The 19,697-nt window shown below is 38.6% G+C and overlaps 1 protein-coding gene across 3 annotated transcripts; it reads right to left on the bottom strand.

The window, feature by feature from the left end:
• Nucleotides 1-634: 634 nt before the first annotated feature.
• Nucleotides 635-19,225, bottom strand: mmp25b (matrix metallopeptidase 25b). 3 transcript variants are annotated; one of them, XM_057825228.1, is made up of 11 exons: nt 19,149-19,225; nt 18,989-19,071; nt 18,192-18,324; nt 13,390-13,534; nt 12,976-13,268; nt 9,493-9,675; nt 8,798-8,882; nt 6,554-6,636; nt 6,323-6,475; nt 1,774-2,067; nt 635-1,344 (listed from the first exon to the last, which is right to left on the bottom strand). In XM_057825228.1, the coding sequence occupies exons 2-11, from the start codon at nt 19,061-19,063 to the stop codon at nt 1,082-1,084; spliced, it is 1,707 nt and encodes a 568-aa protein (XP_057681211.1). In that variant the 5' UTR covers nt 19,064-19,071; nt 19,149-19,225; the 3' UTR covers nt 635-1,081. The 3 variants fall into 3 exon arrangements, with proteins under 3 accessions (XP_057681211.1, XP_057681212.1, XP_057681210.1); XM_057825229.1 differs by having other exon boundaries at nt 18,989-19,068; XM_057825227.1 differs by having other exon boundaries at nt 18,989-19,090; nt 19,149-19,212.
• Nucleotides 19,226-19,697: the final 472 nt, after the last annotated feature.

Genomic DNA, 19,697 nt, shown 5'->3' with positions numbered 1-19,697 from the left:
GATTTAAAACTCTCTCCCAGTTTTTATTTGGCACCGATTGACCATGGAAAACTGGAGATATGATCCTTTTAATTTCATAATAGTAACTATGAAGGAACTACAGTATTCACTATTCAAGCTAGGAACTATTTTCTCCACTAGAGGGCAGGGCACTCATGCTCTTTGGATGTATAATGCTTCACTACTGTTTTTCTTTATTTAGTTATGTTTTTTATTTTTTATTTATTTGGTTTAATGTGGTTATGTAATGGGTTATTGTACAGTATCATTAAAACAACATTTCACATAGATATTGGGTGCTGAGAGAAAAAAAATACCATTGTTTAAAATAAAATCAAACAAAAATAAGCAGTTACTCAAAATGTTACTCAATACTTGAGTATTCTTTTCACTGGATACTTTTTCACTTGTACTTGAGTACATTTTTTGGATGACTACTTTTACTCTTACTAGAGTAATATTATTTTGAAGTAACATTACTCTTATTTAAGTAAAATTTTTGTCCACTCTACCCACCTCTGCTGATTCTTGTCAATGTCTTGTACGAGCAAAGTTATCACACAATAAATCTTTTTGTTGGATATTCTGTAATTCAAAATGTGACATAATGAGATACAACTTAAAACTTGTTCCATTTCTTTTTAATGACTGCATTCATGATCCATGTAACATAACAGAATGACTTCCAAGAATAATAACAATTAACAATCGCGCCATTGTTGCTTGGTTTTGATTGTCACTCTCATTCCAACTATGGCATATACAAAATATTTTCAGACATTGTGTTTGTTTTTAAAAGTAGGGGGAAAGTATGATTTAAAATGACATTGTTATATACAGTTGAGACAAGAAATATTAACTCATTCTTTGCCTGGCAGCAATCATTCGCTGTCAGACACTCCTAGTTCAAATAGATTTGGATATCTATCGCCATCAATAGTACTGCAATATGATCATTCACTTCCAGGTTTAATTATCTGAATTTATATTCTTTCACTACTTGTTCTGTAGCTCATTAAGATAAATAAAATAGTTGACATTTTGCTGATTCAGGAAAGTCTAACACAAACAGCTGCAAAATTCAACTTTCTGTTTTGTTAATAATTACCTTAACAACTAGTAAAACAGACAGCAGGAGCCAGTTACTCGTCAGAGATGAAGACGAGCCTTTGAGGTCACAGCGGCATCTGTGTGGGTCGTGGGGACTACCTGGAACGATGGTTGGAGGAGGGGCGGGACAACGGAGCCAGTCCATAGCGATGGATTTTGGTTCCACGACGTCTTGGTCCAATCCGCCGCTTGAGAGCACCCAATAATTGTTGTCTTTGAAGAAGTAGGCATCACCTAAGGACAAATAGTCGCCCGATGATTGGATATACAAGACTGGATGCAGGGAATGTTATTGCAACCTGGAAGACAATTGCTCCAGTATTGGCCTTTCTTGGTTTTACAAAAATGGGAGTTTGCTCAAATGAGGCCTTATTATCACTAATTGTTCCATTTAAGTCTTTGTAGATGATTGCTTTGGTAAACTTTAACCCATCTTTCTGCTTTCCACCTATAGTATGTGACATGTTAGTTATGCTTTTATCTCTTGACTGGAATGTGTACAAACAGAACAGAGAGAATACACTGACGTCAGACACAAAGATTCCATCTCGATATTAATCACATCTTCTCCATCAATGTGTCAAACAGTACCTATAGCAGAGAATTCCATCACGCTAAAATAAATGGGAACCACTGGTTTAGTCAGGCTGTCAGTGATGTTACCTTCGCCCCAGCTAATGATGTCATCCATGTGGGACGGAACTCCGGTCCAGAGGCTGTTGTCACGAGGGTAACCTGACTCCGGCTGCCTGGTCATCTGCTGGCCTTTGCGGCTCTCGTCGAACCGCCAAAACTCGCCTTGGCTGAAGAGGTAGGTCTTTCCGTTATGAGCCCAAATGAAGGCGGCGTCCACCCTGTCCACTACAACTCCGCTCTTCCGTTTCATTCCCCATTCAGAGAGCGGGCGAGGATACCCGCTCATGGCCACTGTGTCCTTGAAGACCCAGTACTGGGATCCTGTAGCATAAAGACATCCAAAAGTACACAAAATAAAGTTTTAAGAACACTACATTTAATATTTATTATCATTCATTATATTAAGGACACTAAATAAAGTACCAAGCTGTCATTTGATACTTTAATTTTTTTGTAATTCAAATTGTTTGAACTTTCTCGTTTATATTTAAGGTTGATTTTTTTTCTTCACTTAATTCTAATTTATTGCCACAGCAGAACAACCAACTGTTTGTATAAGTTTCATACTGGCCAAAAAGATTTTCTTTACTTTTGTGTGATTATTGCATGCATTAGTGACTTGGACTTTTTATGATTGCATATTGCATGTTGGTAATGTTCCATTTAATTAAAAATTATTAGGGCTGTCAAAGGATTAACATTTTTAATCGAGTTATTTACAGCTTAAAAATAAATTAATCATAATTAATCGCAATTAATCGCAATTCAAACCATCTATAAAAATGCCATTTTTTTCTGTAAATTATTGTTGGAATGGAAAGATAAGACACAAGATGGATATATACATTCAACATACGGTACATAAGGACTGTATTTGTTTATTATAACAATAAATCAACAAGATGGTATTAAAATTATTAACATTCTGTTAAAGCGATCCATGGATAGAAAGACTTGTAGTTCTTAAAAGATAAATGTTTGCACAAGTTATAGAAATTTTATATTAAAACCCCTCTTAATGTTTTCGTTTTAATAAAATTTGTAAAATTTTCAATCAAAAAATAAACTAGTAGCCCGCCATTGTTGATGTCAATAATTACTTACACAATGCTCATGGGTGCTGAAGCCTATAAAATCAGTTGCACTCAAGCGCCAGCAGAGGGCAGCAAAACTCCACAAAACACAATTAACAAGTGGGCATTTCACTATACAGTCATTTAAATGTGTCTGAGCGGGGCATCTGCGTTAATTGCGTCAAATATTTTAACGTGATTAATTTAAAAAATTAATTACCGCCCGTTAACGCAATAATTTTGACAGCCCTAAAAATTATATATTGTAACTGTACAGTATATGAAAAAAATTGTCGCATGATATTGTCAAGGCTAGCTAGATGTTAGCATGTATAAAGTACAATAGGGGTTGGAGAGTCGTTGTGTAGGTTCGAAAGCGTAAAAAGCCCAGCTCGACGCTCTCTTTCCTTGTTTTCCTTACCAGCCTGTTGGACATCGGCCAAAATAGACTCTCACGCTGCTCGTTCTGAGTTCATTCGTTTAATCCAACAAAAGCGTAAACAAAAGAGCAAACCGAGAGAAGGAGGAAACGAAAAATATTCCACTTGAGAGTTAAATCCAAAAACATAAAGACATACCTGTCAAGTTGTACGGTTTCGGCGTAATTTGTACAAGTGAGTTTTGAATGTGTACGCCGTTCAAAATATGTACGTCTTTCGTGCATTACTTTTTTTTTTCTCCGTTTGGATTTTGTCACCGTTTCGGCAACAAGACCATGTGCGTTACTATGCGTTACTACGCTGGTTGAATGACGTGAGAAAAGTCGAAGACACGGTGAGAGAAGAGCGGGAGTGGGAAAGAGGGAGTTGTGACTCCGTTACAAACGCGATGCTAGGCTAGGTGGCTGTAATAATACCTGACTGTAGCCGATAGCCTACAAACTACGCCCACATGATGCTACACTAGATTGCACATGCAAATAGAGCTACATGCGAAATGACAGACTCGCCGGTGTTAGTGAACAGCCGCCATTTTAAAGCAGTAGGCTATTCAGAAAGGCTCTGTGAACCTTCCTAGCGAACTTAAGTAACTTTTTATCTAAAATACTCCTAAATCGGCAAAATCTTTGTAAAAGGTTTTTGTAATTTTAACAACTTTAACAGCTGATTCACAACATTAAATGACTTCCAATCATAGCAAAGGTAACTATGTTTTTTTTTTTTTTTTTTTTTTTTTAAAAGGGAAAAAAAAAAACATGAAAGTTAACACCAGTTACTTTTCCAAGTAACTAATTTTTCTTACTTTCAGCTAACTGAGTTACTAACTCAATTACTTTTTGGGAGAAGTAATTTGTAACTGGGAGTAATTACTTTTTTTTTCTTTAAAGAAAGATGACACTGGTCATAAAGATGAATTGTGCAGAATGAAAAGCGACGAAAACGGAGATTTTATTCTGCCAATTTGTTGCCGAACACAATTTGCCCGCAACTATTGCTGATCACTTCTCAGAATTAGCAAAAGAAATGTTCCCTGTTTCAAAGATTCCATCGGTAAGTTAATTTTATCAATTGACCTTTTTCATTTATAATCGGACACACTAAAGAACTACCTTCAAGTCAAACTGAATTGCGAGCCATGAAGTGCAGCCATCAAAAGACATGATAGAAATTGCCAAAAGTGCTTCATACAATTATAACAAAAGTCAATATTAAATTTTAGTAATCATGATGTAACTAAAGATGTTGACTGTTCTTTGATTGCTATATGTGACAATATTACCAATAAATTCATATTATTTTAAAAATTGAGTTATATTTTTCTATCATATTGCACGCTATATAAAACGTAAGATTAGTTACCAATTTGTAAGGGCATCCGTCACTATTTGTAAGATTGCCAACGGCCTCGGGTTGCCAGGTATGTAAAGAGATCGATAGAGAGGTCAAAAAACTGTGTGGCTTTCTCCGGCTTCATTCTTAACGCAACAGCCCGCCCACAAAGCTCCTTACGCATACATCGCCAAAACATGATTTCACAAGCCTGTTCCATGAAATCAAATAAATAAATTACCATGAACGTGAATAATTAACTAAACCATTATTTAGGCTCCTACACGTTGTTTAAATGTAGATATTTCTCTCATATAAACCAAATAGGACACTAAAATAATAAATAATGACAGTAACAGCTTGTGTTGTGAATTATGTAAAGTTTGTATAAGTGTGTGCATATGTTTAGTACTGAAATAAATTGGTGCCATGTGTTTCTAAGCGAAGCCATATTAGCAAGTGCCAACATTTTGAGTCCAACTAATGTTTGTAAAGTTTGTTCCAGCATTTTATAATGTTTGATATTATTTAAGAAACATTCAGGCTAAATGAAATGTAAAATGTCAACAGTTTGTGATAAGTTTAATTGCCTAAAATGTTGACATGACTTCACTTTAGGTAGGGACTCAACTTCCTTCCAATAGCGTACCGCACTAATGCTATTTTTATTATATTATTATATTATCATTATTATTATAGACACGCCCTCGCATACAAACTATTTTATTTCTGCTTGGTTTTTCCGGTAATCTTTCAAAAAATGAACATGTCAATCAAACACTGCTGCTATGGAACTTGTAAAAATGACTTTAGACATTACAACATATGAAGGATGTTTTCTTCATACGTTTACCGAAACCAAAAACTTGGAGGAAAAAATGTGAAGAATGGGTGAACTTGCGCAGACGTCCAAAAGACCAGTTTAACGTCAGCAAGGTGAAGCCATTCACATTTCATATGTAGTAAACATTTTGTTGGAGGCCATGGTCCGACAGAGGACGAAGAGGTATGCCATTTTGATATTTTTACTCGTTTATTAGCCATGCTATTTTTGCCGTGCTGCTTTTCTGACATTGAATGACCTGAAAAAAATGAAAATGGTATCTGACTGCCACTGTTACCTTTTCTGTTGTAAAAAAAACAACTTTAGTAAAGGGGAAGTGTGAATAAATTTAGAATAGAATAGAATTAAGATGTGTTGTTAATGAAAAAATCAAAAGTGTTCGTTGGCCGTCACTGTATAGCATTTGCGATCGCTACACAAAAATTGCAATGTAAATTGCACCCAAGAACGGTCAGCGACGTAAGACGACCAGAGGATATTATATAAAAGAAAGACGGGGCATATGGTGGTAAAGGACAGATTGTTGAAACAGGAGAATATCATTGTCCGTGGCGTAAGGCAATGCACACAAGAAAAAGGTGTCGATAAAAAAGCTAACTCTGGATCAGGTCGGCTCTTCTTTTTCAGCCCTCGACACTCCAGCCATCTCTTTAACTGAACATTTGTATGTTCTTCCACATCTTTACCAGTGCTTTTGGCACTAGGGACATCATTTTTGGACAGAATTGGTAGGTTTATCTCAGTAAACATCTCGTTCGTACACTATTTCCATTCATTTGCTATTAAGGACAAACGGGAGGTTGACCGGCCTAACCGCAATTGCTAACGTCATGAATACTAATGAGCAAAAGTGACGTCTTGCTTATGCCATTTCCAGTCAGTTTTCTCACCAATAAAGAAAATGATGCTGTTGTCACTCTTCCGCTCGTATACAGCGTCAATCTTATTCGTCCCTGGAGGAAGGCCAATCCAGAAATTTTTTATCTGAGCTGGGTTGAGCGACACCAGTGATCCATCTCGCGTGGTCCTCCAGAAATTAGCACCTTTGCCCAGAAGAGGACGGGAATTAATTTCAAGTTTGAGGAGACGACATTTTGAGAAATTTGAGGTTTTATCGTCACCTTTGAAGAAGAACACCTCCCCTCTAATGTTGGCCACGGCATCAAATCCCCCCTGACAGCGGTCATGGACAGAAGGGTCAGACCTGGAAGAGCAGACATGGAACACGTTCAAGTACTGTAGTTTGCAAGATATTCCCAAGAGGACGCAAGATCAACAACCAAGAGCCAATTCAGGTTATCATTATCAATCAAATCATAGACTTCACTATGTATTGAAATGACACAATCCCCATTCACTGCGTCACGCCTTCCCGAAGGGGGCCGTCCAACACTCCACTTCATTTATTAGCAATCGGTCACATGCAGCGATCTAATGTCGGATTTAGGTTGAAAAACTACGAAAGTTGTACTGCATACAGACAGGCAGGATTGCCTCAGGAGTGATTTGTTCGAGGATTCAAGGTAATTATTACATTTTTCGTACCATGCATGCATTTTGAAACGTGAAAAAAAAAGAAATTAGCCGCTACAGCATTGGCCTTATACTTACGTTTACGCAATATTTACGTAAAATAAATGCTATCTGCATGTTTTTTTTTTTTTGTGCTTTTAACCAAGAATCTAGACTGTTTTACGCACATATAAATTCAGAGATTTAAGTATTTATTCACGAGTATTTTCACTAGAAAAGCTCTTGGTTTACATATGGCGGCCGCTAATTTCCTTACTGACAAGCATCTTAGTTCGCAAAATTTACGTAAAATAAATGCTACCTGCATGATTTCTTTGCTTTTAACCAAGAATCGAGACTGTCTTACGTCCATATCTATGAAGAATTCAGGGATTTAAGCATTTATTCACAAGGATTTTCAAAGGATAAAGCTCTTTGTTTATACATGGCGGCCGCTAATTTCCTTACTGACTAGCCTCATTGTTCGCAATATTTACGTAAAATTAATGCTACCTGTACGATTTTTTTTGCTTTAATCTAAGAACCGAGACTGTTTTATGTCCATATCTATACAGAGTTCAGGGATTTAAGCATTTATTTATTGGAATTTTCAACGGAAAAAGCTCTTTGTCTGTGTATCCACTCGGTCAGCTTTGATGGAGATAGGCCCCCTATGAATCGGCCCCGCGCCCTGTGTCCCATCAATACATTATGAATTCTATGATCAAATAATTTCGCGAGAATTTTCTTGAAATAATAGTAGTTACCACTCGTATTTTGTAAATGTCATGTTATTTTATAGTAAATTCTGACTTTTTTTATTAATCTAAAGCATTTTATACATATATTTTAACAAGGATATGATCTGAAAAGTTAAATGATGTTGAGTGTCAGGTAAGCTAAATTTTAAGAATAGTGATCCATCGTTTTTCGCGATTAATGGGGACCAGAACCCACTGCGATAAGTGAAAAACCGCGAAGTAGGGCCTCCCTCACAGCAGTTTTGTTTTCTCCGTTCAATGTATTTATTCAGATTTAGCGTTGGAAATACATACATATATATATATATATATATATATATATATATATATATATATATATATATATATATATGACATGTTTTTTCACTTTTTTCCCCAAAATATAATTGAAAAAAAGTATATATGAATTTTAATAAATGGTTTTTAAACACTTCAGATGTAATAATTATACGTTTTAAACATGTTCCTGTCCCACCAAATTGTTTTTCAACAGGAATAAAGCAGAAAAATGCCTGGCTTCAATAAATGCTTCATTGAGTGAGTCCACTCAAATCCAAAGCTGCTTACTTACACGCAGTGAGTTGCCCCAGCAGCTGTTTAACAAGCTAAACAATGATTGACGCATGCGGCGCTTTGAATCTCGGTTCTCTGGTAACATCAAACATTTGTCAATCATTGGGAACTTTAATAAGTAACTCCAATGCACTCACTGCCTGACCAAGGACGAGCTGGGAAGGGAGGGAGGGAGAGTGAGGCTATGTGATCAGCTCAGGACAGCTCATCTGTTTTTTTTTTGTTTTGTTTTTTTTTTTTAAAAAAATATCCTTGACGGACTGAGGGCGCCAAGTTTGAAGCGCAAAGTAGCAAGGGATCACTGTAATGCTGTGTACATACATCTACTGATGCATCTGGGCTCATCATCAGTGATGTTCCTGGAATCATTGGGTGTTTTGGGTGTTTCAACATCATCCACCCTCCTCCAGGTGACCCAGCCGGGGTTGATCAGACCCCCAACTTGTGTCCAGATGGCTAGCTACCATGACACCATGGCAAATGAGTAGCTGCAATTGTGTCGACGATTGTTTAACTCACGGCCTTCTCCGTCTGGTTGGAGGAGTACTGGGCAAACGAGGAAGGTTGGGATCAACACCACCTTGTTTGTCATCATCCTTGGTGCCTGTAAATGAGCAATGTTGAAGAACGTGTTTTCACACAGGATGTAGACACTTGTCATTTAAAAAAGAGCCTTGACGTGGCTGTGGATTATGTTTGCTGAAGTTCGCAAGAACTAACGAAGACTTACAATCGGTACACATCCAAATGAGGTGTGAGATTTTTTTTTTTTTTTTTTTACGATAAATTGCTGTCATATGTGGAAAGTAATCACAAGGTGTCATCAAAATGACGCATGATCAAGTTGGTGATGATTTGTGGTCATGAAACAGTTCTTCGGTATTATTCCAAACGTTGCGACACATAAGAAGTGGCTATCAGGCACGTGTAAAAAATAAAAATATACACAAAGAGGAAGTTGAACTAGTTTACTGAAATGGATATAAAATAGAAGAGTAGAATCTAAAATTACAGACAGGACCAACATCACCCAAGAAAAATGCTGAAACCGTAAATAACTGCAATAAAACAGAGGCTCCCTGACACAATCACACGCAACACCTGCAGCAGACGATGCGCATCGTAACTAGGCTTCCTCTTGTAGACCATCATCCATGACTCAAGGGATAGCTAAGAGATCAAGATGAAAGCACTCATGCTTTGCAGTGACTGACCATAAAGCTGCTGAATGGCCAGTCTGTCGTCCACAGCCAGTTTGTAGTTGGGGATGTCTCCCACGGGACCCTGGTAATACGGCCTCATAATGGAGGGGTCTGAGGAGGAATGTGATAGGCCCAGTGCGTGGCCAAACTCATGCACTGCAACTGTGAACAAGTCAGTGCTGCGGCCGCTGTCCCCTGTAAGAGAAATTGGCTATTAGTCAACATTAGAGTACAATTACTCTACTGATTTTCTTATGAAACCCATTACAACGTTCGCAATTTAGATGGATGTGGGGGCATTTTTAACCAATTGCTTATACAATATAAAACTTCTTGGATCTTTCAATGAATGGGGACCTGTTGGTTCCTGTGGTGATGGCGACGCCTGGTGATGGCAGCAATTATTTGTGTCTGATTTAATGCACTTCATAATTTTAATGAATGATTTTGAGGGCATTTCCTGACCGTTGAATAAAAAAATCATAGACTCCACCATCAGTTGACATGGCAGCTTCCACAGACATTGCGTCATGCCTTCCCGTAAGGAGCCGACCCTGGCAGAACCACTGTGATAAACTCAAACACATGCTGCCTTTTAATGCCGGATTTAGATGGAAATACGACAAAGGTTTTACTGCATACAAGCAGGCAGGAGGGTCTCAAGAGTGATTTTGTCGAGGATTCAAGGTAATTATTATATAAATTAGCACGAAACGTGCACTTTGAAATGTTGTGAAAAAAAAAATCAATGGATAAAATTAGTGTAACTTTGGCTTGAAATATTTACGTAAAATTAACGCATGATAACTGCCCATTTTTTTATCTTAACCAAGTAGTTACCTATCTTAACCAACTGTTTTACGTTCATATCTATAGCAATTCTGCGATTTAAGCATTTAATTAATAATATTTTCAACATAAAAAGTTCTTTGTTTTGTGACGCCCGCCCTGTTGGATTACACAATACCATACCTTTTGCTTGAAATATTTACGTAAAATGAGCGATAACTGTCCGTTTTTTGCTTTTAACCAAGAATGTAGACTGTTTTACGTTGATATCTATAGATATCCTGCAATTTAAGCATTTATTTATAAGAATTTTCAACTAAAAAAGCTCTTTGTTTCATGATGGCCTCCATGTTGGATTTTGTATCTGTGCGAAATTCAACCTATATAAGTTGTGATTGTGTATTGAAAAACGCAAGTTTTGCCATTGTTGATTATAATTAATATGATTCTGCATACTTTCCTCAAGTATTAAGTTTCTGATGTGAAAATTGACTGATTTATTAGCTGTTGAAAACCTAAAAATTGAAAAATCAAAAAAGATTTAAGTTGCTCTTTTGGTCAAAAACGTATATGATATGTTAAATACTGCTATTGATCCTGAAAATATTGGTGATTATCTCTGCATTTGTGATTTTTATGCATCTAGCGTAAAATTTGAGAATTTTACGGGCATTTCAAATTTTGTTATACTTGTATAGAAAAATAATCAGGATTTTATTAGGGAACAAACTTAGAATTTTTTTATGTTGCTGCTCATGGAGACTCATACAGTGGGGAAAATAAATATTTAGTTAACCACTAATTGTGCAAGTTCTCTCACTTGAAAATATTAGAGAGGCCTGTAATTGTCAACATGGGTAAACCTCAACCATGGGAGACAGAATGTGGAAGAAAAAAAAAAAACAGAAAATCACATTGTTTGATTTTTAAATAATTTATTTGCAAATCATGGTGGAAAATAAGTATTTGGTCAATACCAGAAGTTCATCTCAATACTTTGTTATGTACCATTTGTTGGCAATAACGGAGGACAAACGTTTTCGGTAACTCTTCACAAGCTTTTCATACACTATTGCTGGTATTTTGGCCCATTCCTCCATGCAGATCTCCTCTAGAGCAGTGATGTTTTGGGTCTGTTGTTGGGCAACATGGACTTTCAACTCCCTCCACAGATTTTCTGTGGCGTTAAAAACTGGAGACTGGCTAGGCCACTCCAGGACCTTGAAATGCTTCATACGAAGCCACTCCTTTGTTGCCCTGGCCGTGTGTTTGGGATCATTGTCATGCTGAAAGACTCAGCCATGTCTCATCTTCAATGCCCTTGCTGTTGGAAGGAGATTTCCACTCAAATTCTCTCGATACATGGCCCCATTCATTCTTTCCTTTACACAGATCAGTCACCTTGGTCCCTTTGCAGAAAAACAGCCCCAAAGCATGATGTTTCCACTCCCATGCTTCACAGTGGGCATGGTGTTCTTCGGATGTAATTCAGTATTCTTTCTCTTCCAAACACGAGAACCTGTGTTTCTACCACAATGTTCTATTTTGGTTACATCTGACCATAACACATTCTCCCAGTCCTCTTCTGGATCATCCAAATGCTCTCTAGCAAACCGCAGACGGGCCTGGACGTGTACTGGCTTCAGCAGGGGGACATGTCTGGCAGTGCAGGATTTGAGTCCCAGGCGGCGCATTGTGTTGTTGATAGTAGCCTTTGTTACTGTGGTCCCAGCTCTCTGGAGGTCATTCACTAGGTCCCCCCATGTGGTTCTGGGATTTTTGCTCACCGTTCTTGTTATCATTTTGACGCCACGGGGTGAGATCTTGAATGGAGCCCCAGATCAAGGGAGATTATCAGTGGTCTTGTATGTCTTCCATTTTCTAATAATTGCTCCCACAGTTGATTTCTTTACACCAGGCGTTTTACCTATTGCAGATTCAGTCTTCCCAGCCTGGTGCAGGTCTACAATTTTTTCTGTGATGTCCTTCGACAGCTCTTTGGTCTTGGCCATAGTGGAGTTTGAAGTATGACTCACTGAAGTTGTGGACAGGTGTCTTTTTTTACCGATAATGAGTTAAAACAGGTGCCATTAATACAGGTAACCAGTGGAGCCTCGTCAGAAAAAGTTAGACCTCTTTGACAGCCAGAAATCTTGCTTGTTTGTAGGTGACCAAATACTTATTTTCCACTCTAATTTGGAAATAAATTCTTTAAAAATCCAACAATGTGATTTTCTTTTTTTTCCCACTTTGTCTCTCATGGTTGAGGTTTACCCATGTTGACAATTACAGGCCTCTCTAATCTTTTCAAGGAGGAGAACTTGCACAATTGGTGGTTGACTAAATACTTATTTGCCCCACTGTATATGCCTAAGGGAGGTGCCTGTTTTGATTATAGGTCGCTAGCGGCTTTGGTTTTGAAAATATTTGAATATGAATTTTAAGTTTTTGAAAATCAGACCCATACGGATCGGCCCCAAGCCCCGTGTCCTGTCAACTGATGGTGAAGTCTATGAAAAAAATATATATCAACTTGTTCTTCCTCTGCCCAAGATGCGCCCTCCCACCGTTTATGACAGCTGTGTGACCCATCGTGTCTGAATAATAATAGACAGACCCAACTGAATTATAGTGCATGTATTGTACATTTCAAAATACAGTAGTGCCGCTGTATGTTAGTAGCAATATAGCGGGGAAACACTGTACCTCCATAACTCCACATCTCATGGTCGTCAAAGTGTGTGTCACCCGCCAGGTCGTCCCTGCCAGGGAAGAAGGCGTGGGCTAGGGTTCCCCCCTGCCCATCAAAGGGATACCCGTCATCATGTAGCAAAGTGTTGAACGAGACTCTGATGTCGCCACCCGATGCGCCGCTATTCAGTAGCTTGCTGAAAGTCAAAGGAGTCGCATCACTCCAGGCATTGAAGGCATGTGTCAGGATGCTTTCCACCGTGGCGGGGTCCAACCGGGAGCGGGTAGGTGAAGGGTAGCTGTGAATGCTGCCAAGGTCACAGTTGCAAGTGAGTTAGCGTTAGGGGCAAGTAAGATAGTGCCCCACCAGAGCCAGCAGATGACCGTGTAGTCAAAAAGCTTTATTTCCAATTATATTTTGAAACATACCTCCATGTGAGATCGCTTTTGTCCCACTTAAGTCCCGACAGTGCATATCTTTTCCTCCTCTTCCTCTTCTTCAACATGTCCTCACTTCCAACAATATCAGGCAGGGAACATCGCGGCGTTGACATGAGCTTCAGTGTTTCATCATCTTCAGCGTTATATAGTAGGAATGAATACAGATCGATAGATGTTAATTCTTGGAATGTGCGCGACTAGTCATTTAATCATTTAACTGCCGACTCATAATTAAACGTTTCGTATTTTACTAGTTGATTGAACGCAACATCATGCATTTTGAGCGCTTTTCAGAGATATGCTGAACTCCGGTTAAATCCCGGGATTTAAAAGGGCAGCCCATATGTGTGAAAGCAATTTCCCTGGTCGACTGACACATTAACTGGGTCACATTTTAGTATAATGTCCGGGATTTCACCGGGTTACAGCATGCATAATAACAGCCGGTTAATTCCCTGGTCACAGCGCGAAGGCTGATGACGTAAATATCTTGGCAGGCCTCATTTTCTGTTTCTTTGCAGTAAGACAAAAAGCTGTAAGCAAACATCGCAATTATAAACATGGCAAACTGGAAAAAATAGCAAAATTCAACTCGTAACATAAGGAAATTAATTTGCTACTGAATCGTAGGACCGAGGGGGAGCTCATCGTCCATCTTTGGAAGTGTGTGGGTTTTTTGTTGCCAATGCCGATGACCAAAAATGATGTAATGTCCGGGTTATAAAATCCTGTCCCTCCCCTCAACGCAGAGAGCGCCGAGTCGCCAACACGAGACAAGTCTGAAAGTGTCCAACCCGGGTAATTCCCGGTACATCTCGCAATGTCTGAAAGCCGTGACACAGGGAAATCCCGCGTCATATTACACGGAAATTTAGCATTACATAAGTATGAAAGGGGCTTTGGTCTTCGTGCCTGTGCATCTTTGTAAACAGGCTGAGCAGTCAGGTAGATAAATTTCATCCCCCCCTAGCCCCCAACCCCCCCCCACACACACACACACACACACACACATACACACACACACCCGTAGGAGGGGGCAGGGACACAAAGGGGCCGTTTACATGGTGACTCTCCGAGAATACGAAAAATTTCAAATTTGCATTTATATGGGCCCATCTCCATTCGAACAATGTCAAAATTCTGCATGAAAACGATGTAGTGTTCATGCCAGGCCCTAGGGGGCAGTGCAGATTTACAAGGCGACAGCAAATGATGTAATTTGTTCCCAACGAGCTCCTCAGCCCAGAAAAAAATATGCCCGCCCACTCGAAGCAATGGCATTTTTCTTTTGTTCAAAAAGACACAAAAATGGAAACATTCAATATATATGATCTAAAAATATTGTTAAAACAGTAAATTAAAGCTGACATTCCGCCATATTTGCTGTTTTTATTGTTTAGTAGCACCGCTGCACACGCCCAATGTGATGTGTACGAGTGCTGACGTTATCGGCGCGGTCTCTTGCCGCGGGAGCTTTTTTATATTCATACGGAGCAAGCCCCCCTCAATCCCCCGCAATTGAATTCTTCCACTTTGGAGGCAGGATTCAGAATCTTTCGTCTTCGCCGACACCATATGCACGTGAGGTGATTCCGCTACTCAGTCATTGCGTCTTTGTGTCGCAGAGTCGCCGTGTAAACTGTCCCAAAGTTTGGGGAAGTTATGGCGAATGTATCAGGAATGTATTTCTCTTTCAATTGTTTACCTTTATTCAGTCAATTTTTGTCACATTAATATGATTTAAATAAACAGGAGGTGGACAGGGGGCGGCACGCCTCACAGTTCTCAGATGTCAGATCAAGGGTTCAATCCCGGGCTCCAGCCTTCCTGTGTGGTTTGCATGTTCTCCCAATGCCTGCGTGAGTTTCCTCCCATATCCCAAAAACATACATGGTAGGCTGATTGGACACTCTAAATTGTCCGTAGGTATGAGTGTGTGGGTGAATGGTTGTATGTCTCATTGTGCCCCCCGATTGGCTGGCAACCAGTTCAGGGTGTACCCCGCCTACTGCCCGTAGTTAGCTGGGATAGGCTCTGCGACCCTCGTGAGGAAAAGCGGCATGGATAATGAATGAATGAATGAACTTGTCCTGAATGTTTGGGCCAAAATAGCTCGTAAATCACCAAAACCTTTTCATTTTAAACTTTGTATTTAATATGTGTACTGAATTGCGAGTTTTCTTGCTTAGAGACCTGTCGACTAGTCGCAAATAAAATCTGAGAATAGTCGTCAGGGAGATTAGTCAAAATTCCCGTCCCTAGTTAACAGAGGTGGGTAGAGTAGCCAAAAATTGTACACATGTAAGAGTTGTGTTACTTCAAGATAATTTTACCCAAGTAAAAGTAAAAGTAGTCGTCATCCAAAAAAGTACCCAAGCACAAGTAAAAAAGTATCCAGTGAAAAGAATACACAAGTAATGAGTAACATGAGGTGCAGAACTAACAGATTGAGAGACTCCTTTGTCCCAAGAACTATCAAGCTCCAACTTCAACTTTAGGTGGGAGGGGGAGGGACAACACTGTACTATTAGCACTTTAGCACCTCTGTAACTTGGCCCTTTTGCTAGTGTCTACCTGGTGTTATTATTCCTTTTATTGTACGTCTTAATTAGTAGAAGTTGTACTTATTTCATTTTTAAAATTAATTTCATGTTTCTTAATCCCTTTAACTCGAGCACTTTTTTTTTTATTATCCTGCACCTTATACTTTTTATTCTTGCTGCTGTGTTGTTATGGGCTCCGGAAACTAATTTCCCTGAGGGAATTCTCCCAAGGGATACATAAAGTTTATTGAATTGAATTGTATTGAACATTGTGAGTAACTGCTTATTTTTGTTTCATTTTTTTTAAACAATGGTATTCTTTTTCTCCAAGCACAAACCTATCTATATGAACTGTTATAAGAAAAAGCAAAAAAAAAGACAGAAATGAAACATTGTTCATCCAAAGAGCATTAGTTCCCTCTAGTGGAGAAAATAGTTCCTATTTTGAATAGTGAATAGTTCTTTCCTTGCTACTATTACGAAATTAAAAGGATCATATCTTCGGTTTTCCGTAGTCAATCGGTGCCAAATAAAAACTGTGAGAGAGCTTTAAATCTGCGCTTTCGAGTCATGTTAGGGCGGCACTCTATGTAAAATACTTCATTCTTACAGTGCTAACAGGCTGGCGTGATCATATAACGCCAAGCTTAATAGCTACAATGATACTGCCATTACATAACCACATTAAGCCATAGGAACAAAAAAAAAAAACTGTGAATTCCGGTGAGAAAAAAAGACAGAAATGAAGCATCATTTGTTCAAAGAGCATTAGTGCCCTCTAGAGGAGAAAATAGTTCCTAGTTTGAATAGTGAATAGTTCTTTCCTTGTTACTATTATGAAATTAAAAGGATCATATCTCCGGTTTTCTGTGGTCAATCGGTGGCAAATAAAAAAGGTTTAAATCTGCGCTTTCGAGTCATGTTGGGGCAGCATTCTATGTAAAATACTTAATTTCTTACAGTGCTTTAAAGACGTCACGTGATTGAACAGGCTGGCGTGATCATATAATGCCAAGCTTAATAGCTACAATGATACTACCATTACATAACCACATTAAGCCCCACATTAAGCCAAAGGAACAAGAAAAAAGATGTGAATTCCGGCGAAGAAAAAGACAGAAATGAAGCATTGTTCGTCCAAAGAACATGAGTGCCCTCTGGTGGAGAAAATAGTTTCTAGTTTGAGTAGTGAAAAGTTCCTTCCTTGTTACTATTATGAGATTAAAAGGATCAAATCTCCTTTTTCCGTGGTCAATCGGTGCCAATAAAAACTGTGAGAGAGCTTTAAATCTGCGCTTTCGAGTCATGTTGAGGCGGCGCTCTATGTAAAATACTTCATTTCTTACAGTGCTTTAAAGACGTCACGTGATTGAACAGGCTGGTTTGATCATATAACGCCAAGCTTAATAGCTATAATGATACTACCATTAGATAACCACATTAAGCCAAAGGGGGAAAAAAAGCTGTGAATTCCGGCGAGAAAAAAAATGACAGAAATGAAGCATTGTTCATCCAAAGAGCATGCGTGCCCTCTGGTGGAGAAAATAGTTCCTAGTTTGAGTAGTGAAAAGTTCTTTCTTTGTTACTATTATGAGATTAAAAGGATCATATCTCCGGTTTTCCGTGATCAATCGGTGCCAAATAAATACTGTCACAGAGGTTTGACTCTGTGCTTTCGAGTCATGTTGGGGCGGCTATCTATGTAAAAGACTTCATTTTTTACGATGCTTTAAAGACGCCACGTGATTGAACAGGCTGGCGTGATCATAAAACGGCGAGCTTGCAGCGTCAGATTGGTGTAATGGAGTCATGTGATTATTTTTGCGAGGTCTCATTGGTGACATTGGTAGAGCTACTCTTGGCATTGCTGACAAGAAAAAAAAAAAAAAAACTCTAATATGTTTTCATTACAAATCTACTCAAGTAAAAGTAAATAGTATTGCTAAGTAAAACTGCTCTCAAAAAAAATTACTCAAGGAAATGTAACAACGCGTTATTACACACCTCTTCTAGTTAATACTAGCTTAGAATGGTCAGAATTTAGATTATGTGTTTTTCACTTTCAGTTGTTTCAGTTTCTTTAGAGCGCCTCGTTATCTGCCAACTTTAGCTGACATTTATTTTTAGCCCTTTTGCTGTCCATAAACATATGATGTCAAAATTCGCACCAAGTTCGCGTGGTTTGTGGCGTCAAAGTGACACAACAGCTAACAGGAAGTCAGAGGCATCACTTAAGAAGCCTTTTACCGAGCACGCCGGTTTCCTGCACGCCACCAAATCTCTGCATGACTCGAATGGCTTTCTCAATGCCCTCTTTGGTCTGCAGCTTACTCGTGCGTGGGTCAGGCGGAGGAAGATATCCATACCTGCTCAACCAATCCTGTAGTGTACAAAACAAAGAATAAGAAAAGAGGAACTGTGGTTGTGTGGTTTCCTCCAAACATGATTACCACAGCAAAATAGAACTATATGGAACAAACAATATATGTTTCCTTCGCTAATGCATTATTTCACTTCCTGTTCCATATGTGCTTTTCTCACATGATTTAGGACATTACAGCATTTGGTCCTGATTACTATTGCGTAACTGGCATTCGTTCTTGGTATAAGTGAATAAAGGGCTCGGATGCTAGGTGAATTTTTTTTTTCAAAAAGTGTGCAGTGTGTTCATGAATCTCTGTTGAAACAGGAAAGATGAACATCTTGAAACTCGCCCTTTCCTATGTGATGTCACCACCAGCGTACTATTATAAGGAAACCACCAACCACCATTATAACATTATAAATGATCTGTTTCTTCTGTTTTGTTTTAAATAATCCAATGCAAATAAGTAATTCACAGCAATGTTCACATTTGGTTGAAATTGATTTAGATTATATTCTGGGTTGATGTATGCATTGTTTGAGGAGTTAACTTCATTAAAACATCAATTTTCTTCACGTTAATGAACATAGTACTGTAGTTTTCAAATGAATTATATATAAAAGTGAGCAAAGTTATCATTTTACAGACAGAATAGATGATTGATTCATCTCACACTCACCACTGCTCTGCTGTACTGCTCAGGCTCAGCTGATGTGCATGCAGCCAAAGTCAAAAGCATCCACATCAGTTCCATCACAACTGCTGCAGTAGAAAACATTTCCTAAGATACTTTTTTTGTAAGCTCATGATTCCCGCATGAAGAGAACAACAAAGCTTACCGTGAGGTCTTTTCTGAAGCTTTAATCTTCTCTCCTGGGACTAGGATGGGCTGATCAATACAGCATCTCTCTGTCTCTCTCGCTCTCTGACTCAAGTTCATACGGGCGGGGACAATCCACCTCACTACTATAAGTCACTCCACCCAAGCATGCATCATTCAGATGCAAAATATTACAAATTATTGTATTGTGATAAAGCACACTTCTGAACCGCTGCAAACTACAGCCCAAATAAAACAAGTGTTGCTCATAGAGGATTTCTTTGACAGTGTGTACAAGCAGAATTTTAAAATCATAAACATATCTGTAAACTGCACTAGTTTAAAAAAAAAGAAAGAAAGAAAGAAATCATCATGAATATATCCCAATAAGTCGCATTTATGTGGAAAATTTATTTTCTTAAAACCAATGAGTAGGCCTATAGACATTTTGTCTTGAAATGCAAATCATAATAATAACATAATTATGAACACCAGGCAGAAAGGTGTACACTATGTCACCGTGATACGATAAATATTTTTTTCTCGCTACCCGAAGCATTAAAAACAC

The sequence above is a fragment of the Corythoichthys intestinalis genome, chromosome 21, assembly GCF_030265065.1.
Source record: "Corythoichthys intestinalis isolate RoL2023-P3 chromosome 21, ASM3026506v1, whole genome shotgun sequence".
NCBI classification, from domain to species: domain Eukaryota; kingdom Metazoa; phylum Chordata; class Actinopteri; order Syngnathiformes; family Syngnathidae; genus Corythoichthys; species Corythoichthys intestinalis.
The sequence above is the reverse complement of the archived record's forward strand: the minus strand, read 5'-3'. Positions and strand labels throughout refer to the sequence as shown.